Raw genomic sequence first — 26,819 nt, forward strand, 5'->3', positions numbered from 1 at the left:
GTGATTCATTTTTTATATAAACAGTTTTACTCATATATATCAAAATATGCATAAACAGTTCTCTTTTTAAAACTGTCAGGTTTTGTATCATAGTTGATCCTATAACTAGTTTGATTTTTGTCATGATTTAAAGGGTATTCTATAACTGACTTTTCAGCAATTTAATATTTCTCCTGATCAAAAGCAATATGAGATTAACATATATTTGTATACTTAGAGTGAAAGACTGAGGGCATTTTGAGCGATTCTTAAAGTGTGGAAATCATAGTCATTGTTAGAGAATTAGGAAAAACCAACTGTGATTCCAATCCTTAAACATGCTTATCTTTACCCTCGTGAATAGTCCAAATGACTGAAATGCCAGCACATCCGAATGAAGGTGCAATTCTACTCTTTCCCAAAGAAGAGAGATGTAGATCTTAAGCTTATAGATATCTAGTGTTATTTTTTGTTATTAACTAGATAAAAGTTCCCATTAATTAGTAATAACATGCTTAATCAATGGTATTTTTCATTATAAAACAGCAAATAAAAGGATGTTAATAGTGCATGTGCTAATTGCACTGGATTGTCTCTGGTGCCTAACACAGATGGAATCAGAATATTTCTTTATATTCCTTCAGGCTTTGTAGACTAGCTCCTGAGCGCCTATGACATGGTTTCAAGAATTCTATTGAAAAATAAATGTATCGTTTTGATGGAATAAGCCTATGATATATTTATTTAATGATTCCAGGATGGGTTCTCTACGAGTTTGTACCCGGGATTGAAAATACAGATCTCTACCACTTGAGCTAAAGGAATGAACTGGTAGATAGCAGAAGTGGTAATTGGATTAGCCACTAGAGGGGAACATTAAATATTTTCTACAGCAGTGTTACAGTTAGATTGAACTACTTTTTTGTTTGTTCCCCCCAGCCTCCCGGATGAGCTCAAGTTGATTCCAAAAACTTGGGGAAGATGAATAGAGAGGACCAACAGAGAAGCACAAACAGAAACATAGTTCAATATACTGTATACATTTTGGGATTTCCACTTGCAAAAACCAGGCACAGAAATAATCATACTATAGCTCTAACATAAAAACTTTCTGAGTTGAGAGTTGTACTTGTATCAAACAACTGATAAAAACAGCACACATGTTTGTTGGTTGCGATCTTGCGTGTTTCCTTCATCAAGGACTCTCTTGATATTTGCCACAATGATGTACTCTCAAAACAGTTCTGGGGGTGGGCTGGCTGATTCTCTCCTCCTGTATGCTATCTACAACTGCTCTGTGAGAGTCTGTCACATTATGAAAAGTGCAGGAACCAAAAGCAGAAAGGCAGGAGACGGCACTAATAAAAAGGTCACCCCACTTCCCTGCCCAAAAGCTCTTATGCAGCTGTAGGCAAGGTGAAATCACAGAAGAGCCTTCCAGGAGACGCAGGGGGAGGGCAACATGACAATAGTCATATGAACAGAGGGATGAGGAATGAGTCCCATAACATGAATAAAATCCAGCTCTCCCAGTCTTCAACCTTAAGACATGGTATTCATCCATATGACATAAGACTCCGGACATCTCATCTTCCCATTCCCCCAATCCCCTTTCCCCCTCCCCCAGTTAGTTTTTTTTTTTTCTTTCCTACTGGTCATCAGGAACTTAATCTCAAATATTAACAGACCAGTGTGTATAACAATGTACATCTCTGTGATGAATGGTCATGGTGTGGTGTTTAAAACTTCAGGAGACAAAACTTAAAAAGGATTACATTAATCCCTTCGCAAAGGTGCCATTACAAGGCATACCAGATAAGCCTCACTTAAGCCCTCACAATGGGATTTAAGTGGTGCATAGGCCTCTTGCTGGCCATTTGCACATGGGCGAACATACCCATACAAATTAAAAATCACTTTTTATTTATTCACAGATAACACCATTGTGATGCATCACCTCTACTTACGATGGGTCAAGACACTACAGTACACTGCAAGACATTGTTTCCAGAAAAAAGTTATTCCCCTTATCAAGAAATGAAATATCCTTGATGCTAAATTACATACTATTTTATAGAAAAGAATAACATTTCTACTTTTGGCCTATCACAAAAGAACTCCTGATGAGACAATGAAAATGTACATAAAAAAGAAACACGTTGAATAAAACAACACAAAACACCCTACCACTCCTTTATCCTGGTTCATTTTGTGGGGTTTGCTTACTTTGATGTTTGAAATATATTATTTTCCCACCAACATCACAGTTACAGTTTCTGACGGTCAGAAATGGTTTTGCTGATAACACCTGTTCTCGTGACATTTCCAGACCAACTGTGTAGACTCAAGTAGTACAAATATAGTCTCAAACTTCTGGATGTTTATCCAAACCAAAACCAACCATTGACCTAACAGGGAGTAATATTCAGACACGAGCACAAGTAAGGGTTAAGGAAAAAATTAAAAGAAAGTTACACATTTCAAATGTATTTGAGTGACAGAAAGTGAGTCCCATACCAACAAGTCTCAATGCAGAAGAATAAATTAATATTATATGATATAATTTGATAAGTCACTGGATAAACGCAAGACCTTCAAGAGAAGATTAGAGAGGATGTTAGAAAATTGTACTCGGCTAACTGTTGACTTTCTTTCCCAGTTAAACATATTCAACCAATGTCTAACTTCCTCATGGTTAATGTGGGACTGAGTTAGTTGCCAGAAATACAATAGAAAAAAAATCCAGGTATTTAATTGCAGCCATCTAGCATGAGATATAGGACATACAACCTGAATTAAAAGATGGGCTAAGTATACCTTTGTGGCCACAGAGTGACACTGTTTCACCATATAAAATGTAAGTAACAAGAGAAGTAAAGCATATTCAGATAATATATTAATGAAGTTGCAGACTGATTTTTTTTCTGGCTATGGACAGACTACTTTTCCAACATTTGTACTATAAAAATGAACCAACAAGTTTAAGAATTTCTCCATTTTAGGAATTAAAACTCAAGCCAACAGTGTTCAAACCTTGGTGCCTAAAGTTAAGCTCCTGAATCCATATATAAGCCTGAAGCATGTACTCAAAGTGCCCCAGTAGTCTCATTGATGCACTTGGATGAACTGGGGCCCTAAATAGACGTGGCCTGACTTTTAGAGGTGCTGAGCCCTTGCTGGTTGCACAGACTTCGTATGAGGCTGCACATGCTGAGCACCTCTGAAAATTAGGCTTCCACATTATAGGTGCCATAATATGGATTTAGCAGTCCACCATTCATCATCCAGGTTTGAAAATGGTCCAACATTAGTCATATTAATTTTAATAGGAGAGCTAGACAAATGTGATCTATAAACATTTCAGAGGCTCTGTGAGAGGCAATTATTCTAAAGTTTTATGCAATTCTTTGTGAATACTATATTTGTTGTAAGATACACTAATTTGAGAAGAAGGCCAATGATTCAGGTTTTTCTAGGGGTTGCAGATATTTGTTGTAAAGCATTTTACTTATTAGAAACTATTCCATTTGATAGCCTATAAGTTCAAGAGCACTGCACAGATGCACATAAAAACCTCTCAGCTTTTATTTCATCTCTGCAAATACAGAGGTTAGTCTTACCCTTTGTTTTCATAGTATAAGTAAAAATTATCTGCCAAGCAGTCACCATATCAGAAACAGCATGACAGGGTCACATTGTGCTCTGAATTGGGTGCTTTTGTCAGTATTTATAGCTCTCCTGCAGAAAATCTCCCATCAAAAAATAATTACAAAATACATGCAGGTTTTTCTAAATAATTGGGAACACTATGTGAAGTGTATTAAGATGAAAAAGTTACATTTTATGTATCATATAAAACACATGCAAACAAATACTATAGGTACAGTGCTACAGAATAAAAAAGTACTCTGACGTGGAAATCTTCAATACAAACATCTAAAAAACATTTAGTTTGTTTCACTTCTTTCTATGAATTGACAGTGGTGTAGAAAATTTGCACTGGAATAGTCTTTAATTTTCCCTCTATGAAAACTGGATGCAGAGACCATTTAAGATCTTCAAGCCAATATGGGGAAGCTAATTAGTATGCCAGTGAAGTGTGGTAATGAAGACAGCACAAAAACATGTTCAGCCATCTACCTAGCTAAGACGAAGGAGATAAGCAAAGGGCAACTACAAAAAGAAAGGTCAAATAGGAAGGAGGGGGAAACTGGCAATCCAATGTAAACTGAAAATATTTTATCACTATTTACAACAAAAACAACATACTGTGACATGTGAATGGCATTTTAGGCAGGCATAAAATTAGTAATGTAGACAAGAAAATCAAAATTCAAAGCCCCAGAATTTATGTATTTTAATTGAAAAACAGCCTCAGACCTTAAAAATAATCAGAATATTAACAGCAACAAGGAAAATGTAAATTTCATGTACAGGGAGAACAAATATTTGTTTAAACTTCTGAACAGCATAGCAGAGACATTCTTCCTTTATATGAACTCTGCTATCCTTTGTTCATAGACAGGATCACTAAATGTAATCAAAAGCTTTTTTGAGCTCTGCTATGGAAAGCTATTTGGAAGCAATCTGGACAGTCAATGAAACACTGCTGTATTTACTTAATCTCTAACCATGAGGAGAATTACAACATAAGATTAGTTCTATTATGTTCAATACTTGCCTGAGTTAAATATTTAATATTCCTTTCTTTAAATAGAAATATAATCCTATCCTTGGGTATTACAAGAATTATATCACCAGAGAAGCTTGATAATTCTGGTCTTCAAACATCTAATACTAATTCCAGCTGTATTTTAATATCTTACATAAATTCCTAACTATATGCCTTTGTTTAGCTGAAAATAGGTTTTTCCCCCCTACTTCATTACTGAGGTTGCCATATCCTTCTCATATATTTCAGCAAAGCAAATGAGTTTTATGATGACTTATACTGCTGCACTACTTCCAATATTGCATTACGCCATAAGCAAAAAGAATGTTGGCTAACAGTCCTGTATAAGACTTGGGAAATAATGTATCAGTTAAAAACTAATTTCTGAACAAACTCCTAACCGATGCAGACTCTTAAAAACCTGGTACCCACAAAAAGTTAAATATTTATTTTTGAGGAAAAGAGGAGCTGTTGACATATATTGTCTCCAACACCAATGTTCAGAAAGAATGTTTGTTTGGAAGGTGCATCAAAGAAGATTAACTCTATTATCTGCATTCCTTCATTTCATGGCATAATTAAAGTAATACTAAAAGAATAAAGAGTTGCGGTTTCAACATGCAGTTTTGACAGGGTCATGCTAGTAACATTAGAACAAGACCTTTCTTCATTTCTCTTTCCAGGTTGGAAAAGACCAGTGCTCAGCTTAAGCATTTCTTCATGAAAAAAAGACCTTGGTTAATGAAGTCCTCAACTATCTGGTAGAAGGCACTCATTTAACAAAGCAGGATCTCTCCAGACATTACATATTACTCAGTTTTTAAGTTAACAAATTACAAATACTACTCCTAAATCTTTTAAGGACTTGAGGTTTAGATAAAGAAGAAAACTGGAAAAAAAAAGATATGCATAGCTTTATGTACTTTCTTGGACAATTACAACTGGAAAAGATATTTTCAGAGTCAGCTCTATTCCTCATCATCAATTTAGCAGAGAAAGAAAGCATTGCCAGGCCAGGCATTGATAGAGGTATTGATAAAAGATTCTGAAAAGTAATCATCACCTGGATATTTTGAGAATACCGTACTTATTGCCACATATTAAAGTTTACTGCAGAGAATTTATGTGATGGTGTTGTTAATAAACACTCAATAACAAGCACGATGGAAAGCAAACTTTCAATAGAGATGGCTTTTACACTGTTTATATTCTATGGAGAGCTGCAATTCCCTTCAGAACAAATAGTTAAATCAATTTCTAAGTTGACTACACTCCGTAGTCAAAATAGGGTACACAATCTATATTTTCAAGGCCTAAATACATTTTCCAACATTTTTTCACATAAAAAGCTCATTTAAAGCTAAAAATGCACCTCAATTAGAAACCTCAAATTTAGACAGTTTGATTTAACTTAAAATTATACTATACTAATAACAATGATTTGATAGCCTTTAAACACATTTTTTCAGTAAGTGGATTAACACAAATTGCATTAAAAGTAATCACTTACTTTTCTGTCTTCTGTTTCTACACAGGAACTGCACTCTGCTTTAGTATCCTGAGAAGACAGGTAGATGAGGAAGGGGAGGACAACAAAAATAAAAACACTGGTCAGAGAAAGAACCACTTTCACAGAGCACATACACCATGGTTATTGAAAACTCAGAAGAAAAAAAGGGTACCAAAGTCCTGAAAGTGGTTTCTCAACCCATTATCTTTCACTGAGCTTTCTTTTGGGGTTTTTTTGGTACATACAGTATCTTTAAAGTTACGGTGTTAACTTGTAAGGGCCTTAAGTAAGCTTAATAAAGCTTTACTACAAGCAGATATCCCTTAAGATCAAAGATAGGATTCAAAGATCATAAAACACAAATCTGCTCCAATACAATAAGCCCAGCGCAAAAAATGAAACTCTAACCACTTTCAGTTTGTATGATAGGTTTTCTTTTTGTTGTTTATGTTCTGAGGAAATATAGTTGTTGTTTTTTAAATAACAAGATTAAAATTTACTACTAAAGGCCAAATTAACCTCTAGCATAAGTGGAACCAACACAATTGAAGGCAATAAATCTGTTTGATGAGAACAGTGAGGAATCTGCCCTTAAAATTTTGACACTATTACTGTGATATCTAGTGTTGCCATATTTAGCTTTGTCTCATTTTTATATTAGTTGGTTACTTTATATTTTCAAGATACTCCATATTTGGAATTCACTGTGCAATGGACCCTTGCCTTACTATACTTGAGTATATTCAAGTCTATTGATTTTCAGAGACGCTAGCCTTCCATTGACTTCAGTTGGAGGGTTAGATGCTCCACACACCTGAAAATCAGATCCCAAGTTTATGGACTTCCTATTTCTTTATGCATGCAAATTAAGACTCTGACTTCTATTTAAGGTCCTTCTCTCTGGCCTGTGATTGTAGTAGTTTAGCCTTGTTTATACATAGATAGTACACCTACTTGGAATCTCACATCCATTTTCAGTTTAACTACGCAGTTCTGCATTTTTACTGTTTGCTAATTCTAAATATCAGGCTTATGTTTTTACCGCACAAGATATGCACAGATAATTCACTGCATATGTATATCGTATTCTTAATTTTATTATTTCTTCATGTTCTCTTTACTATTTGCAAACAAGCTCTATAATAAGTTTGTAGTCAACTAAAATAAAGGGAAGATTAAAAGTGGCAAAATTTTGTTTGCTTTCCAAACTCACTTGTACTCTAGTTGGGTGTGTGGGGCTCTTGCCTTCATTTAATTACTGCAACATTAATGGTTTGTTGTGAAAAGTGTTGTTTGGAGCAGAGAAGGCTCAGGTAAGGGAACTTCCTGCAGGCCCTGACTTACCTTTCCTTCTGCTTGTTCAATCTAGCAAGTTACCTCGATGTCAGATTCCCTCTAGTATACAGCTATAACACTTCACAGAGCTGCAGTGCCTTCTCTGTTGAAGGAAAGCGGTTGTGATAGCTTAGAACATCTAAGTAATTTACATAACTATTTCTTGTACACATAAATAGAAGTGAGCTGTAGCTTACGAAAGCTTATGCTCAAATAAATTTGTTAGTTTCTAAGGTGCCACAAGTACTCCTTTTCTTTTTATAAATATAAGGGGAATAGCACCATCCCCTATATTTTCTTGCACATGTAATTTTCTGAGACAGGGGTAAAAATATCTCCAAAAATTGGCTAATTCAACAACATTAAAGTATAAAAAATTGAGATTTTCTTTGTGTTTTTTAAACTTGTTATTGTTGGTGTTTTAGTTGGTTATCCCCTTTCTTCAAACAGTACTTTCAGTATGAGCAAATCAAAGACTATCCTTCCTCTGATTGTCTAGGCTATTAGCTGAAGCTACTTAGCTACAAAGTCCCACATGACAGGTTCAAGGCTGCTGCCGGATAGTATTTTCCACAAAATTCCCCTTACAACAAACTTGCAGAGAGTTATGAAATAAAGCAAACCATGGTCAAATTAAACTGAGAGATCTCATTTGGACAGGCACAATGCAAATTTTCCAATGCACCTCAAACCCCAGCTCTTTAAAAACTTTATCCCCCATAGCAGATAAACAAAACCAGAAAAAAACCAATGATTTTTTTATGGGAAAATGGGGGGGGGGGGGGGAGAAGGAAGGAAGGGAGATAATTGTTTGTATTTTCAAAAAGTTTCCTGCAAGATTATTTGGTTTTTCAATCAAAAAATAAAAAAAATGTTTTTGAGGATTTTTTCAGTAAAAATATACTGGTAAAAAGGTGTTTGTTTTCAAAAGCAAGCTTGTTTTCTTGAAAACAATTTTTTTTAAAACAAACAAACAAAAAGTAAATTCTGCTAACGCACTTCAATCCATACCTTTAATGTTCCTTACTAATCCCATCCTGAACATTTGTCTTGCAGAAGTCATGTTATACTCAAGCATTTTCTTTCAACGTTGACTCATTTCAACAATTCTCTTCCCAATTTATAGGAAGAAAAGCACTATCTATCTACTGGCAGACTTTCCTCAATTTGCCTTTAACAGAATCCACTTCAGCTTATTCTTCTGCAGTTTGCAAGCAGGGAGAATAGGGAGAACAAAAAAAAACAAAAAAACCAACAACCCACCACCACCACTTCTTCTAATATGATACTAGCGCAGACCTCATTAGTCAATGCTTTCCACCTGTTATCTATGTCCTAGGTCATCTTTTGGAGATAATGGAATGCTCTTTAACATATTTACTGGTTAATTAAATTTGAATATCATTTCATATTACCAAGGACAAAAGTGCCTCTATCTCACATGCTGACCCAAATTAACTAAGTGCAGAATAAAGTGGCTCACCTGAGAATCAAGATGCAGCTATTTCAAACAAGCATGATGCCAAATATTGCTTTGTAAAGACCTCACAATCCTTTATTCCTCTACACCAGGGTTCTTAACCTTTTTCTTTCTGAGGTCCCCACAATAGGCTATAAAAACTCCATGGCCCACCTGTGCCACAACACCAGTTTTTCTGCATATAAAAGCATTGGTGCTGGCCTGAAGTGGTTTCCATCATATACCTGGTTTACAGTTTGGTTCAATGGCTTTCAGCAGCTCCACTCTACAAATTTTTCCAGTACTCCTGTTTAAAAGCCAGGGCCAGTGCTAAGGAGTAGCAAGCAGGGCAATTGCCAAAGGCCCCACACCACAGGTGACCTGCAAAGCTAAGTTGCTCAGGCTTTGGCTTTAGCCCTGGGTGGCAGGGCTCAGGACAGCGGGACTTTGACTTTCTACTCTGGGCTCCAGGGAGTCTAATGCTGGTGCTGCTTGGCGGACCCCCTGAAACCTTCTCATGGCCACCGAGGGGGCCTCAGACCCCTGGCTGAGAACTGCAGCTCTACACTGTCCCATATGCTCTTGTGCTTTGTTAGTTTGCCATTAGCCTCTCTCATGAAAAGCTTCCATTTTAACACCAGAATTCATAAACATCCACTAATTAGACAAGTCAGTATAGAGAACTATAATACTACTTCACCTGCACAAAACAGAACACATCTTTCCTCTCTCTAGTTGTATATAGGAATATTTTGTGTGCCTCCGTCAGCCCCTTCCTAGGAGAGGGTGCAGTTAAACACAAGCCAGTCCAGCTGGGGAGGATTTGGGGCATCTCAGCTGCAGGAATCAGTAGAAAAATGAGACCAAAAAGTTACTGCTCCCAGAGATAGGGAGGCAATGTTGACCAGTGCATAAGGAATGAGAGTTAGATAAAACTGAGATACTATCTCCATTATAACTGGCCTACTGTGTGATAATAAAACATTTAATCTCTCAGTGCTTCTTGGGAAAGAAGGGTAATGATACTCACCACAGCCCAGACCCTCTTTGTAAAGCAAGTTGAGGGCTGTGTAGGTGAAGTTTCAGTGTTACTGGAAGCAGTGGCCAACAGTAGTTACTTGTATTCACTTATCTTTGAATCTCCAAAAGAGGCAGATCTTGGTGAGGACATTTTCCTGCAGGAATCAGGACTTGCAGCAGAGCCAGTCTCTGGGCAACTGAATTAGCACAGCTGGCATGTAGTGAGCTCTCTTTTTGTTTTAAAAAAAGAGTCATCAGACTGGCTCTTAAACCCAGCAGCAGTTCAGCAGCTACTCAAGCATTTGCCCCATGGCTGTGATAGCTCCGGTCTTCGCTCATTCCAAATAACCCAGTCTTAAGCCATGGTTCTGTTTCCTGATTTCTATTCAGACCCTTGCTTCCAGCATCTGGCTCCTGTGCTAACCACTAAGGCTGACCACCCACACCTAGGTCACTGACAGCTCCATTATAGCTTCAGGAGCAGAAATCTTAACTGAGAATGGTGCTCAAGGACTGGAACAACTTAAGACACCCTTTATTATTTTATAGTTTCTGTTAATCTAGGGTTTTTACATTTTAAAATGTTTGTCTGAATCATTTTTGGCACCTCTACCCTAGCCACCATGGCAGGTGGCACCCCAGAAGGTAGTAACAGCCACTTTCAATTCTACTTTTCTAAAATTCTGCCTTCCTGTAAATAATTTTTCTGCACTGCTGGGTGAATTCCTGTAAGAAGACATTTCCTTACTACAGGAAAGAATGAATTTTAAAGGAGCAAAGATTAAAGAATATATGAGTCACAAAATTTACATTTTTTATATCACTAAAAGGAAGCAGTGCTGTGTACAGGGACAATCTATGACAGGATGTAATTAAGGGTCTATTTAGACCTATAATTTACCTCTTAGTAGCTGGATGGCAATCTTTAATTTATTGATTATATTTAAAAACAACAACTAGTAAGAGCTCCCGTACTCTTGGAAAACAAGGGGAAAATGCTGGATTCCTGTGCAAGAGTACAGTTTGTATATGTTACAGATTCATTCATGGTGCACAGTAGAAGCAAGTGAAAAGTTTAAAAAAAGGTATCTTCTTTGTTTTTTTGTTTTTTTTATTATTTCCTGCTGAGGACTGTGCTAGTGACACAGAGAAAACCATCTGGCACAAGCACCACAACTGCCATCTTTCCAAGATTATTCAATTTACTCTTGTCACAATTAATTTACTAAACCTGCACTGTTTTGTGTGTGTGTGTGTGTATGTTTGGTTTAGATGATACTATTGGCGTGTCATCCAACTCAGACCAACATTTAAGGACTCTGAGGGAATTGCTCATTTTCTGAATAATGTTGGACTCAAATTGGAAAAATTTCATTTTTGCAGAAACAAATTGTTATTGGTTTTGCACCTTGTATCTCTGATGTTTTCTGGTGGTCGATGACCCGGCCTTTTCAAAATTAAAGCAGTCAACTACTGGTAAGTGAGCTCAGACAACAGCTATGCCTGTTAAAGTATCAAGAGTTTTCACGTTGGGGCTGCGCATGCATATCTGCACCTTCAGTTACCCAAAGGAAAGAAAACACTTTCTGAGACAACTAGTATCATAATTCTCTAGACAAGTTGTACCTGGCTAGTTTAAAAAAAGGTTGTATGTTTGAATTTAAACTATTTATAAATATGCTTTCTACTTCCTACACACACCTGTTCTAAAAAACAGAGTCATGGTAGCTACTGTTGAACCTATGCTGTCAAAGTGAGTCACTTGTAAAAGGGAGGGTAGAGAATAAAGACTTTGGAGGGGGCATTCTCCACTGGGTGATATATTTAAAGATGCTGGGTGGAATTTTCCACAAGCAACAAGATAACAAAACTGATCTTCATGTCTGTGTGTGAGTGTGTATATGAGTCAAATATCTCTAAGGAAGAGTACTTTAAAATTCAGTAGGGATTAAACCAATAGGCGTAACTCTAAAATCTTATAGGTTTTCTCAGAAAATGAAATGCTTTCTATAAAATTGGTAACCCAACCAATAGAATTTAAAAGAAAATGATATTCCTGGTATAGAATTGCTCTCTTAAATTCTATGGGTCATTTTTATGCAAGTGATTTAGCAATAGCTGGAGTTGAGCTCCCCCAGCCCCCCATCATACACTTCAATCTGAATGCGCATTGTTCCATTATATCTCCAGTGTCAAAGCAAAACAAGTACTTAGCCAATTACTTGCAATATGTTTTCAAAATCTTTGCATGTGAAAGGAGCACTATAAAAACCCAACTACTGTCTTGTTCATGGTTTTGTACAACTCCAACCAGGAATCAGAGAAACCAGTTTTTTGCAATTTATCAAGAGCTGCACATAGGACAACATATACCTCCTGAAAGTTTTAGTAGTACCTGAATACAGATGCTACAAACACTTATACACAATGCTTAACTTTACAATGTGACTACACAAAACAGTAAAGAATAGAGAGAAGAACGTAAGGGACAAAATGCTCATTTTAATCATCTGAACAATTTTGTACTTGAATTGGTTTTGGAATTACTCATCCTAGGCAGGTATTTTTCCCCTGCTCCTTTTTTGATTTTGCTAGCTTTGATGATTCATGTTTTTCAGAGGATTTATAGTTTAAAATACTGGTCACTTGGGAGACGTATCTACTGTCTTGATTTCTATCTTAGTATTTTATATTAACATACTTGCCCCACCCCTTCTCTAAGGCCCTTCCCTGTTCGCTCCATCCCCCTTCCCTCCATCGCTTGCTCTTCTCCACCCTCACTCACTCACTTATTTTCACTGGGCTGGGGGGGGTCCCTTTTTGACCAGACACCTGGCAACCCTATAAATACAGAAGCAAAAGAAAGGTCCTGGTGATGGAAAAGAAGAACATCCAATGGCAGCATGAGTCTTGCTCATGTTTTAACTTTGGATTGATGAGAAGACTCTAAACAACTTATTTTATTTTTAATTTTATTTTATTGACGCACAATAAGAATAACTAGAATTGACTGACCCAAATAATAAATTATCACACTTAGAACATTAAAAATATACGCAGATATTGTCCAATAGGTTTTGTTTTTTCCTACCTCTTCACACTGTCTGGCCAATGTGCCTCAACACTTTACTGGAAGTACCAGCTTCAAGTAGGACAGTATGTTACTAGCAATGTACCTGGTGCTCGGAAAAAAAGTGTTTGAAAGTAAAAAAGAGGAAGTTAGTTTTGGGGTCAGATCCTCCAATTCCTATTTGCACTGAGTAGCTCTTTGAGTTCTACTTTTAGTTAGTTACATTGAGTTTTACTTTTCTCCATGTGTCATCCTATAAAAGAAAATGGAGCAAAGTGTTAGTAAAAGTGGCAAAACCATGCCTTTTAGGAGCATGTCCAATGTACATGGAGCTGCACAAATGTAGAGGGAGACAATCCCTGCAGGGCTGGATTTAGGGGCAGGCAACCATCTGGGGTGCCGGACTTGGGGGGTGCCCTGGCTCAGGGTGTTGTTTGCAACAAAAGGGACAACAGAATGTTTAAAGTAAAATGTTTCAGGTATTCTGTATATGGATTCACTTTTCACTAATCTCCTAGAATGTCTGGACCTTTGTAGAATCTCATGGAACCTTCCAGACTTTCTGAGAACTACATTTTCTTTGCAACCCCTTGTCCTACAATGTTGTCAGTCATGCCCTCATAGTTATATGAGAGATAGGGAGTTGCCAGTCAGTAAGTGAAATATAAGAACAAAGTGAAGTGAGAGCCCAGCTTCTGTTTTATTGTGTAATTGTGAAAGTGTACTTGTGTTTTAAGTCTTGAAGTGTAAGCAGCATCTAATAAAAGTCACAGAGGAATCAATTTGTATATTTGTTTATATTTGGCATGAATAAATACAGATTTACAGATCCTAGCACGCAAATTTATCATCTTATATGACAGGGATAAATCATGCATGCAAACTGTGCATCAAAGTCATGAAATAATCACAAATGCAATAAAAATAAGGTATTCAAAAGTTTACCAAATGGAAGGCGGTTGTGCTGAAGATGTTCCTCTACTGGGGTGCCATTTGGTCTAGGGCTGACCCTGGGTCCCTACCAAACAGCCTACAATATAGCTGAGTGTGAGAAGGAAGTGCATTCTCTATGGCTACTCAATCTCTCATCTGTTACACACATAATCGACACTAACTGATGTTTTTAACAGTCACAGGAAGACCTTTCCACTAGAAACTGCACTTAGAACAAACTCATCAAGAGTCCACTAATCAGCCAAAATAACTTCTGGCCACTGCTGACCTGCTGTAGATTTGAATCCCCAACACAGAAGTGCAAAACCTAGTTATCTCATGAGCACCCCCTGAGTCCTTCCTTTCTTCAGTATGAGGAGGAGACACAATGGTGAGCAGTAGTAACTCAGTAGGGAGACAGTAAGCCTGACATATTCCCCATATATATAATAAATGGGGATGGAAGAATTTAAAGCTGATCAAAGTTAAAGTTTAGGCTGCAAAGTGCAAAGAAACATACATTACATGAACCATGAAATGAAACATAAAATCACAGAAATGTAGGACTGGAAGGGACTTCAATAGGCCGTATAGTCCAGTCCTCTGCACTAAGGCAGGACTAAGTATTATTTAGGCCATTCCTGACCAACTTGGTCTTATAAAACTCCAGTGACGGAGACTCCACAATCTCCTTAGGCAATTTGTTCCAGTGCGTAACTACCCTTACAATTAGGAAGGTTTCCCGATGTCTAACCTAAATCTCCCTGGCTGCAATTTAAGCCTATTACTTCTTGTCCTGTCCTCAGTAGCTAAGGAGAACAATTTATCACCCTGCTCTTTATAAGAACCTTTTATATACATGAAGACTTATCCAGTATCCCCTCAGTCTTCTCTTCTTACAGATTAAACAAACCCTTTTTTCCACTATTTCCTCATGGGTTATGTTTTCTAGACCTTTAATCATTTTCGTTGCTCTCTTCTGGACTTTCTCCACTTTGTTCACATCTTTCCCAAAGTGTAGTGCACAGAACTGGATACTGTACTCCAGTTGACGCCTTATCAGTGCTGAACAGAGGAGAAGAATTGCTTCCCATGTCTTGCTTAAAACACTCCTGCTAATATATCCCAGAAATCCTCCTCCTCCTTGTACTTCAAGGATGGGCTCCCAGAATACTGGACTCTTGTGGAATAACATGACAGTGTGATGATGGGGGTGTTGAATATACCAGACTCAAAAGCCTGATGTTTGTGTTTAGTTCAGGAGATGCACACCTCTCCAGCCATCTGCCAAAACCTTCCCCCACAAGTAATAGCACTCTTGCTCTCTTCTTGTTTATGAAATATATTTTTAAGGAGTCACTAAATAAAACCAATATAAAATGAAAAAAAAAAAGCCAGAATAACCAGATCTGATTCAAGAGCAAACCATGTAACCCCCAAACAAGCCATCTTGAGAAACACAAAGGGCAAACACAAACACATTTCAAATTAATAAAAAAAATAGTAAATACACGGCATATACAAGAAACCAAGCAGCCAGATTCAAAATGGTGAAGGATATGCCTGCTGAAATACGTGGGTCTTATGCTGGGTCCTAAAAATCAACCAAAGGAGGGCTGCAGTAAACCTCCTTTAATCAGAAAGTCCTTCTTATGACTTGGCTGTGACTTAACCTAGTGATGAAACTACTTGCTGAGACCTGGATTATTGAGGATTTTCTATACCAAGGCCTAAATTACAGAAACAAAAATAACTTGGACAGGGTGACGAATGAATGGGACGCTGTCAGCAATGGTGATGAGGCTTCCCAGACATCCCCAAAATTTATATATGGCTAAGATTCAGAGGAACCAAATGACACAAGTGAAATTTTGCCTTTGACCTGAGGCTCTATATTTACATAAAGGGTACACAATTTATCAAGCAAAAAAAAGCACATGGTCAGTCATGGTTTATTGTAAGTTTATTGTACTACACACAACAGAAAGCACACTTTTTGTCCCTTTTGCAAGTTCAAGCAAAAGGACAAATACTACCAGTGCAGGGTTGTGTGTGACATTTCATATGCTGCTTTGAACCGTCTGCCGAGCCAGAAGATTCCTGAGACAAACCTGAGCAAGCTAGCCAGCAGCTTCCCCAAATATGGTCTCCAAGCCAGGCAATGTTTATCACTCTTTTTATTAAGTTATCAGAACCAGCTACATACCTGAAGTCCTTATGTTATGTGAGAGAGTATGGCATCTCTCCTTTATAAACTAAATGCACACAATTTATGCCTCTCTGCACCAGCATAAAGGGAATCTGGCCCACAGTGGCTAATGTTAAATTGCTTAGTGCTGATGATGTAAAAAAAATAATTAAAATGCTCCTAATACCAGCACTGTTCAGTGATTAAGCCTTGCCTTCATCTACAAGGCAAGATATTTGGTATACCTCCTATTATCCTTTTCTTTCTCTGTAAAAAAATAAAAGACCAAACAATACGAAACAAGCCCACTGCTATAAACCTGATGCTGGAAGAGGAAAATGAGAGACAGTCATCTTGTTCAATATCTTTGGAAAGCAATATGTCAAATCATCAGGCTCCTAGTTGGTGGAAAGGTCAATGTACTGGACTTAGAATGTTGTTGTAAATTCCAATCACCTAATGGGACTCTTCCTCATATTCTCTAATTCTTCAGTAAATTTCTATAACATTGGTAAGTTATATTAAACAATAACATCTTTCAAAATCAGCTAGCTTCAGATTTCTAGTAACTATGTTAAAATATTATTTGTACTGAAATATATTGGCAAAAGTGGTGTCATTCATTAGAAAATACCTAAAATGCCTATATCTACCACATGACAAAATAAAATTGCTTATGCAATGCTGTTGTATTCTTTTGGTCGTTGTGGTTTTTATTTGCTTATTTCAGCAAAAATATAAGCTCTCCCTGTAACAAAAAACACAAACACCCCAAAACCCAAAAACATAACACCTCTCTTTCCCATCCATTTCAGTTAAAAATTTCCTTTTTAGGGCATACTTGAGATAAATGATACTTATATATAAATATCTAAAAAATATCCATGGCTGCAGTTATGGACTTGAAACATCATTCATTAACCTAACAAAACAACAGGATAAATATATGGATACAATTGCAGTGTGTGTTGATCCCTAATAGCAATATGAATTGACTTAATATTTGCATTTTTGTAATAATAGACTGTTTTAGGTTTTTCTATAGTTCCCATCACCACCGCATGTAAGCACTTAAACATAGGCTTAGTAAATTGTAAAAAATAGTAAAAAATGCAAAAGTTATTTGTATTAGATCTGGTGGTCCCTTCTGGCCTTAAACTCTATAAATCTGACTTAATTTTTACTTATATGAAAAAAATACAATAAGGAAAAATAACTTAATTCAGACTACCACCATGAGCTGTATCCAGGAAAGAAAAGGCAATACTTATGTAAGTGTAAATGTTTTGCCGTATATTTGTTAAACTTTCCATGGTTCATTACTGCAATATCAAGAATGGTCAGCAGGTGGAAGCAAATAACTTTCCAAAATCTAGTTAAACTTTCCAATAGAAAACCAGATTTTTCATTGGACTAACTTCTGTTGGAGCAAGAGAGACACTTCTGAGCTTGAAATTGGGCCAATAAAAGATACTTCCTCACCCACATTGTCTCTCTAATATCCTGAGACTGACATGGCTACAACAATGTATACAGATTTTTCATATCTTCTATACATATAAAACGTTTCAGCATCCTTTTAGCAAAAGCCCAATTACTGTGTGTTTCCCTTGATAAAATAAATTGGCTTGACATTTCAATGTAAATAATGCAGATTTTAAAAAATTACTTTAAGATTTGAATTAAAAAATGCTAAATGGCAATAGATTCATATTATTGAAATGCACACAAAGATAGTGCAATAGTAGATAAAAAGTATGTAGTTATGTAATATGAGAACAAGACAATCCAGTTTCATTTGATTGACTTTCTAAAGATACCTCTGAAGATCATAATTGTCGTAGTATAAGATGGGGCAAGAGATGATCTCTCATAACAAAGGCCCAAACCATTTCAGACAAATTAGGCCAAAACCAACAACTTAATTTCCACCCAGAAACGGACAGTCATAGCAGTTCTATTTATTTATTTCTATCTCTAATATAAAAATGGAGCTCCCTCACACTTTAGCTGCCTATGCCCATGATTTAAAGCAGTTATCTAATTAACATGTGAACCCACCATCTTAGCACAACCCCAACAAAAATCTCCTCCACCACAACGCAATAAAATAAAATAAAATAAAATCCTCAGTAAGTCATTCACTCATCTAAAGCCCAAACAAACAGCTGCACCCTAAAGGGTAACAAAAAACAGGGCTAGTTTAGACCAGTATAGTAAATACATTCCAAATCTGAGGACACCTCACGGAAGATCCACTACCACCTGTCATCTGCTCTTTATCTCCAGGGGTCTTCATAGTTCAAAGGTGTCTGCTGATCAAGAGTGTGGAAATCTGGCATGGAGAGAGAGAGAGAGAGAGGTGGCCTCTGAGCTCAGCAGGACCACTTTCTGTATGAAGTACTATTTAACAAGTGGAGACACACATTCTGTGCTAGCAGACGCTTCCAAAAGGTTTTACAGACAGTGTACTCCCATTAGAACAGTATATTCTCCAGGTGACAAGAGTATAGATAACAGATTGGAAACCCACATCTGAAAAAAGCAGCTATGCCCTTTTTGCCAAGCACAGACGACATTACGCTGTTTTGCCAGAATTCAGGGCTGCTCAACAGAAAATGTCCCCCCCAGAAGACTGTTAGTTTGAGAACTTTTTCCAATCACTGCTGTGATATTAAGAGGTGAGAGGCAGTCTCTCAAGTTGCCAGGTCATAAACCATTCGGGACTTTTTATTGGAGTTTGTTTGAAATGAATAGGCAACTAGCATAGATCATGGTGTATTGGCATAACATATTCTGCATGAAGTACTGTTTAAAGAGCGTGCGGGCACACGCTGCACTAATTCCAGCTTCTGGACATACTCGTACATGGAGCACATTATTACAGTAATAGGATTGAGGTCACAAAGGCATGGATAACTGTATCAAAGTCCATATCTGAAAGCCTCTTCTCATAAGGTGAAGATAGAAAAAAGTGTTGTTGCTACAGCTGGTAGTACAAGGCCTAACAAGATCCTCAAATTTCAAACCTGTGCAACAAAGACAAGCCATACTCCCTTTTCAGTCAGAAGCTTGGCTTGCTTTCCCCATCCACCAATATTATATTTTCCCCCGGATTAGGATGCAATCAGTTATCTCTCTTCTACACCCCAATAATCATTCAGCATTGCACCAGGTCATTCAACAATATAGGCCAGGTTGCACAAACGGGATACTTACACTGTATGCTACCAGTATAATGAGGACATTGCAACCCATATCTCCTTTCCCAAACCCTCCCAGTGGCCTCACGTACTAGTCAAATAGAAGGGGTGACAAATTAAAGGCAGACGGGGAAACTACACTCTTACACCTTTCACTAATAAAGTAGTTAAGACAATCAAACAGAGTCTGTCCACCCCTGCTAAGAGCCACAGATCCAAAACAAATGGCATGGACAGATTATCTTCTCCTACTTCTAGAAGTAGATCACTGTCTAATGCTACGAGGACAGTTTATCTTCCCTAATCTGAATGACTGTGTTCAATGAAAACTGAGGATTTCAAATTCCACGTATATATTCTTAGTAGCAGCATGTAGATATGAGGATATTGCATGCCTTATAGGACAGATACTGCCAGAATTGCTACTCCAAAAGTTTCCTGACTACCTCTCCCCACCACTCCACCACCCCAAAAATATTTAGCCTAAGCAAGATTGTTGAAGTGTCAAGAGAAATTTCCTTGAGCGCTAGCAAAAAGGCAGCAAGGGCAATTTCAACAAACAGAACCAGTGTACACTAGAATGCAGAATTATGATGAATGTTCAGCTTTTACAATGCATTTCCTGTCTCTCTCTGTGTGTTTGATGCACACTTATTTCTGCATTCACATGTTTTTTTTTCCAGGAATATGAATGACTAGATTGTGGCACAATAAATATTTTTTCTGTGTCTTACTTTTACCAGTTTTAGTTTTTATCTCCTAGATGTGCATTTTTTAAAAAGCAGAACACTAGAGAATCACAACATATACAATGCAACACATTGGGCAGAAACCTTTGAAAACAGATGATAAGTTCTGGGATTCTTCCCAAAGTGTCAGCTCTGGGCCCTAAGTAGAGTGCTTCATCTTTTATACTAACCTCTGGTTATTAGGTGCCTGATAAATGTAAAAAGAAAAGGAGTACTTGTGGCACCTTAGAGACTAACCAATTTATTAGAGCATAAGCTTTCGTGAGCTACAGCTCACTTCCTCAGATGCATATCGTGGAAACTGCAGCAGGCTTTATATATACACAGAGAATATGAAACAATACCTACTCCCACCCCACTGTCCTGCTGGTAATAGCTTATCTAAAGTGATCATCAGGTGGGCCATTTCCAGCACAAATCCAGGTTTTCTCACCCTCCACCCCCCCACACAAATTCACTCTCCTGCTGGTGATAGCCCATCCAAAGTGACAACTCTTTACACAATGTGCATGATAATCAAGTTGGGCTATTTCCTGCACAAATCCAGGTTTTCTCACATCCCCCCCACCCCCATACACACACAAACTCACTCTCCTGCTGGTAATAGCTCATCCAAACTGACCACTCTTCAAGTTTAAATCCAATTTAAACTTGAAGAGTGGTCAGTTTGGATGAGCTATTACCAGCAGGAGAGTGAGTTTGTGTGTGTATGGGGGTGGGGGGGATGTGAGAAAACCTGGATTTGTGCAGGAAATAGCCCAACTTGATTGTCATGCACATTGTGTAAAGAGTTGTCACTTTGGATGGGCTATCACCAGCAGGAGAGTGAATTTGTGTGGGGGGGTGGAGGGTGAGAAAACCTGGATTTGTGCTGGAAATGGCCCACCTGATGATCACTTTAGATAAGCTATTACCAGCAGGACAGTGGGGTGGGAGTAGGTATTGTTTCATATTCTCTGTGTATATATAAAGCCTGCTGCAGTTTCCACGATATGCATCTGAGGAAGTGAGCTGTAGCTCACGAAAGCTTATGCTCTAATAAATTGGTTAGTCTCTAAGGTGCCACAAGTACTCCTTTTCTTTTTGCGAATACAGACTAACACGGCTGTTACTCTGAAACCTGATAAATGTAAAGGCCCCACTGACTGCCTCCACTACTGTTCATGTCTTTCCCAAGTAGCAGCTGCCTGAAATAGACAAAATTCTTCCCACAATGTACTGAGTACAGCAGTAAACATTCCCAGCCTGCTGTGTTAGTTTCAATGTGCTGCTTCTTCAGAGACAGGAGGAAGAACAGAGACATAGGATACATCTTCAGACCTAGAAACACAGCACAGCACTGTTGTAATTTTGATTTACATTTAAAAGATTACGGTCATAACATCTAGAAGCATTTTTTTTAAGGAAAGCTTCATTTTGAAGAAATTAATGGCGTATGATACCAGCTCACCAGGGAGAAAGCACATTTCTCAGTCCCTTGAAAAGTAGTTGCAGATTTCTGAGCTGTGAAGCACTTAAGCTACATCAGAGCAAGGATACTTCCACACAATCTCCAAAATGCAGAGGAATTTTTCCCCTCTCTTCCCACTTTACAAGGCATGCCCTTGCCTCATTCACAATAGCTATAACAGAGCAAGTGAATGACAGAGGGCAAACAATGATTAAAATGTATACTACAATATTTCTTGACCAAGAGAAAAATATATGAATTAAAAATATATGTGTAATCCTATTGGTGTACATACAATACGTTAGTTCGGTGAGCTGAATACCAATAGTTTGTTTACTAATAAGAATTTTTTGCTTCATCACTGCAAGAACTTAACAGGGACGCTTCCAATTAATTGTTGAATTTAATTAGCATTATTATACACAAATACTAAAACATATTATAAGAATCACTGTTTTAAAGTAAATATGTAGAAACACATCCCCCCTTACTTAAATAACCAATGTTTATTTGATGGATACATCCTCTGTCAACAACGAGATTGAAAAAAAAAATTCTATAACTACTGTGCCTCACAAAAAGAGCTCCTCCACTGCCAAGGAGCCAGCTTCTGCTTTTATCTACATAAGGGCGCAGAATTCCAAACAAGCTGTCTTAACAGCTGCATACTCATAAAGCTTCTATTCCTTTGGGAATTTAAAGCTATGGACAAACTTACGTTCTCTACTGAAATGTAAAGTATACATTAAAAGAACACAAACATTCCAAACAATTTTCAAAGTGTGCTCCCATTATATTCCACCTTGAAATAAAGAACCCAAGCCATTGCTGTTTTGTTGTGACATGCCAAAAGTTATCAGTTGTTACAAAGAACCAATACAACACACATAATAAATTAATCTCTAGTACATTCCAATGAAACGGTTTGCTAGAACTGTCATACTCACTTAATGGGCTGTGTCTGAAATTTAAACTACAAATTCTCGGATTTAGTAGTCACACCTTTTCTTATTTCCTGTTCAGCCTGAAACAATGGAACGTTTTAATTTTTAACCATGTGTTTTTCATTAGACAGAGACATATCTAGAATATAGAAAAGGAGTACTTGTGGCACTTTAGAGACTAACAAATTTATTTGACCATAAGCTTTCGTGAACTACAGCTCACTTCATCGGAAAGCTTATGCTCAAATAAATTTGTTAGTCTCTAAGGTGCCACAAGTACTCCTTTTCTTTTTGCGAATACAGACGAACACGGCTGCTACTCTGAAACATATCTAGAATATGTTCAATGATGTCACAATTAATACAAAAAGCAACCTTTTGAGCTTGGAGACCAAAACAAAGTGTTATGCAATCATTTCTTGGTGCATTTTTCATTTTACAATTTGCATTCAGTACATATATATGGTAGTGTCAGGAAAGCAAAGGAACATAGCTGGTGGATCTGACCTTGAACTATGCTATGTGTTCTCAACCCTCATTGACTGCAGTGGGAAACAAGAGCAGGAAGGAACCCGCAGAATCAGGTCCAATATTAGAAAGCCAACATGATTTGAATGTTAAATTTCACTATCATAGTTACATTTTTGATCTGTGGAGTACAAAAACAACTACTACCTTTGCATGAAATTATGATAAGAACATCACACTTCTTCTAGAGGAATAATAAAAATACTGTGACGTCTTGTCAGAGCTGGAGATACAGGCATAATAATGGAAGAATTATAGTGATATTTCTACTTATATTGTACTTTTTCCCTAAGTTTCCAAAGTTTCCTACTTTTAAAAATGTAAATTCAACTACATCTCACCCAGAAATCACATCCCGTGGATCAATATTGACTCCCACACGGGTCATGAGCAGGGTTGGGACCTTTAGATCTACTGCACAGGACTTTCCCACTTGAGTTAATGAACTAAATAGTAGCAGTAGTAGGCTATTATCCACAATGTGGATCAGCCACTAAAAGGAGATGAGACATACTTCTGCATCCTATCCCATTCTCTTCCTGTTCTTGTTCCTCTACCAGCCTGTCACATTCATCCTCTACTCCTGTCCCATTCTTCCCCCCCACGCACCAGAAACCTTTTCCTCCTTCACCTTCTGCTCCTGTCACTTCCCCTGGACCAAACCTTTTGCCTGTTCGCACATCTGCATTTCAATCAGGTTACTTCTTTCTTCTTTTCCAAGCTGCTTGGGCACTAGCAGAGGGAGCCCTGAGAGCACAGGAAAGACAGCATCCCTGCTCTCATTTCTCAGGCATGGCGCCACATCATCCTCTGGAAATGAAGAGTAGCATTTGCAGGAAAAGGGGTGATCAACTCCGGGCTTGGGTATGCTCAGTCACTCTCTCAGTGTGGAACACAGTCAGTGAAGATGGAATGTTCAGATAATTTTGCTGCCAGCCTCTAACACACATCTACTGAACATGTGCAAATAAATTCTTTGATTGGGTTATAATTTGGCCAAATTTAAGAAGATTTCCACACAGAAAGCAAAAGGTATCTCTCTGACCCCAGGGCTATTCCCTTGCAAAAAGTTCCTACTCTAAAGCATAGAAGTGACAGAGTTTCTCAAAGAAACAATTTTAAGAATATTTTAATATTAGCATAACTTGTTTTTCCCTAACCTTGTTTTCAAAAACAGACAACGGTTTTTGTTGAAACTTTCCAAAAATATTCAGCTGAGGATGGAAAACATAAGCCCAAATGGTTTTAAAAACTGGTAAAGTTATAAGCAACTGAAAACAAGATCTTATAATGGAAAGTATTAGTTAACCTTAACTTAGGTGTTGTCCCCAGTTCTGCCTCTCAGTATAAAACACACATATTACAAATCCTCTCACTGACCCTAATTATTATTAGTGATACAGCATGAGTGACACAACCATGTATAGCTAATCAAATTATGTAACCTTTAGAATAGTACTCAAGCTTTTTCTCCATCAATATTTTGTTCACCAAAAGGGACTGAAGACAACCATTTGTTCATATTGTAAAATTATGAAGCAAAGCTAACACCATAATGTCTTCTGCCTCTTCAATCACATCAATATTATCCTCTCAGTGGGTGAAATATACATACTTGACTGGGAGGGCCAGTGCAAAGCTCTTGATAAATCAGCTCAGCATTGTAGCTTCTACGTCACAGGCATGCCACAGAAGAAGTCTCTGCACTGGCAATTTGGGAGGCTGCAATGGGAGTGGGTCAGGACAAGCTAGGAGGTAACCAAGGGATCTGTGTTTACATAGACACAGCAACACTAATATGTTGAGCAGACAACAGAGAGAGCTGCAGCTGCTGTTAAAATGTACTGCCTGAAGCAGCACCATGAAAAAGAAGGGATAGAGTTTGGGAAGGTTGGTTGATTTGCCTTCCCCAAGTCCCCAGCATTTCATCCATATGTAGTCTAATTATTTTGACTTTATACAGATTGACTTTCACTTAATTTATCTTTCAAAGAGAGCAGTATCTTAAAACATCTCAAAATGCAAGTCATGTACAAGACTTTTACACCCAAATTCTGATAGCTGACCCAGAACAAAAATGTGCATCTGTTTTTTTGTACATTAATATGTGTTACCATAGGATAGTCTTCAACAGTGATATTTAAGTTTATTAAGACAGTGGGCAGCCTTTCACTGATCTCAGAGTTGGGATTATTTTGTTCTGGTAGTTGATATTTGAACTTCATCCATATCCTCAACGGTACTGATCCCTGCGAAGCAATATTTCCTGTCATTACAACCTTGGTTTTGTGGATGATTATTCTGTGGCAGAAAATGGAGAGTAGCTTTTCCCACAAGATTAAGTAACCAACTCTTAATTTTAGAAAAGGAAACCATTGTCTATGAGCCTTAAATTATCTTATTTTGTCATGATAGTCACCCAATATCTTTGCTTCTGCCATCTCAGCAGATGCTTAACTAGCCTGTCATTTTTTTCCATGTTTGGACTGTTAAACATTTATTAAAGAACTATATATACAGGAGAAGAGAAACTCATATCATTATCATCAGTGTTTTTACAAACAGAACTTCTTCACTCTCTGCCCTGAATAACGATTTCCCTTCCTTTCTTTAACATTCCTATTCTACAGACGTTTTCAACGTCAGTTGGGGTCTGCTGCATGCTACAATGTTGACCAAAGATTTTAATTATGCAGTGATGTAGATCTAATACTTATTGTGTCTCAGCTCCTAGTTGCTACCACTATTAGGATGGGCTATTTTATTTCCAATACTGATTCACAAATGATTTTAACAAATTTTAATGAAAATATTTAAATTAAACTATTTTTAATAAAAAAGATTCTGACAATAATTCATCCCTGTCTTTCAGGATGTTTATCCATTTTGTGGCACTTTTTATTTTTACTATTATCCTTATTATTATTATAGGTGGGGCTGCTAGCACCATCTATTCAAGTTGCAAGACATACCCTATTATTAGGGCACTACCAAATTCACGGATATGAAAAATGCACCATGGACCGTGAAATCTGGTGTCCCAATGCGAAATCTGGTCTTTTGTGTGATTTTACACTACACTATATAGATTTCAGAGGGGTAACCAGTATTTCTCAAATTGGGGGACCTGGCCCCAAAGGGATTTGCAGGGGGTTGCAAGGTTATTTTAGGGGGATTGCAGTATTGCCACCCTTATTTCTGTGCTGTCTTCAGAGCTGGGAGGACAGAGAGCGGTGACTGTTGGCCAGGCACCCAGCTCTGAAGGCAGCGCCCTGCCAGCAGCAGCACAGAAGTAAGAGTGGCAATACCATACCATGCCTACTTATTGCTGCCTTCACAGGTGGGCGGCCAGAGAATGGTGGTGCTGACTGAGGGCCCAGCTCTGCAGGCAGCAGTGCAGAAGTAAGGGTGGCAATACCACACCATGCCATCCATACTTCTGCGCTGCTGCTGGCGGTGGCTCTGCCTTCAGAGGTAGGCTCCCTGCCAGGAACCGCCACTCTCCAGCTGCCCGGCTCTGAAGGCAGCGCCATCGCCAGCAGTAACACAGAACTAATGGTAGCAGTACTGCAACCCCCCCCTACAATAGCGTTGCAACCTCCCCCCGCAACTCCTTTTGGGTCAGGACCCCTATAATTACAACACCATGAAATTTCAGATTAAAAAAGCTGAAATAATGAAATTTACAATATTTAAAATCCTATGACTGTGAAATTGATCAAAAATGGACCATGAATTTGGTAGGACCCTACCTATTATATTTGGTCATATTCAGTTGC

General features: G+C 37.8%; 1 protein-coding gene across 19 annotated transcripts in view; it reads right to left on the reverse strand.

Annotated features, from left to right (window-relative positions):
- Window positions 1-26,819, reverse strand: part of RBFOX1 (RNA binding fox-1 homolog 1) — a 2,430,619-nt gene that overhangs the window by 989,493 nt on the left and 1,414,307 nt on the right. For 18 of the 19 annotated variants that reach the window (XM_073362506.2, XM_073362502.2, XM_073362531.2 and 15 more), the window contains one exon: window positions 6,162-6,209. The exons of the other annotated variant lie outside the window; for it this stretch is intronic. In XM_073362506.2, the coding sequence (XP_073218607.2) occupies window positions 6,162-6,209 (48 nt within the window). The remainder of the gene's footprint in view (window positions 1-6,161; window positions 6,210-26,819) is intronic. 19 annotated transcript variants of the gene reach the window in all.

Source organism: Lepidochelys kempii, chromosome 10 (genome assembly GCF_965140285.1).
Source record: "Lepidochelys kempii isolate rLepKem1 chromosome 10, rLepKem1.hap1, whole genome shotgun sequence".
NCBI classification, from domain to species: domain Eukaryota; kingdom Metazoa; phylum Chordata; order Testudines; family Cheloniidae; genus Lepidochelys; species Lepidochelys kempii.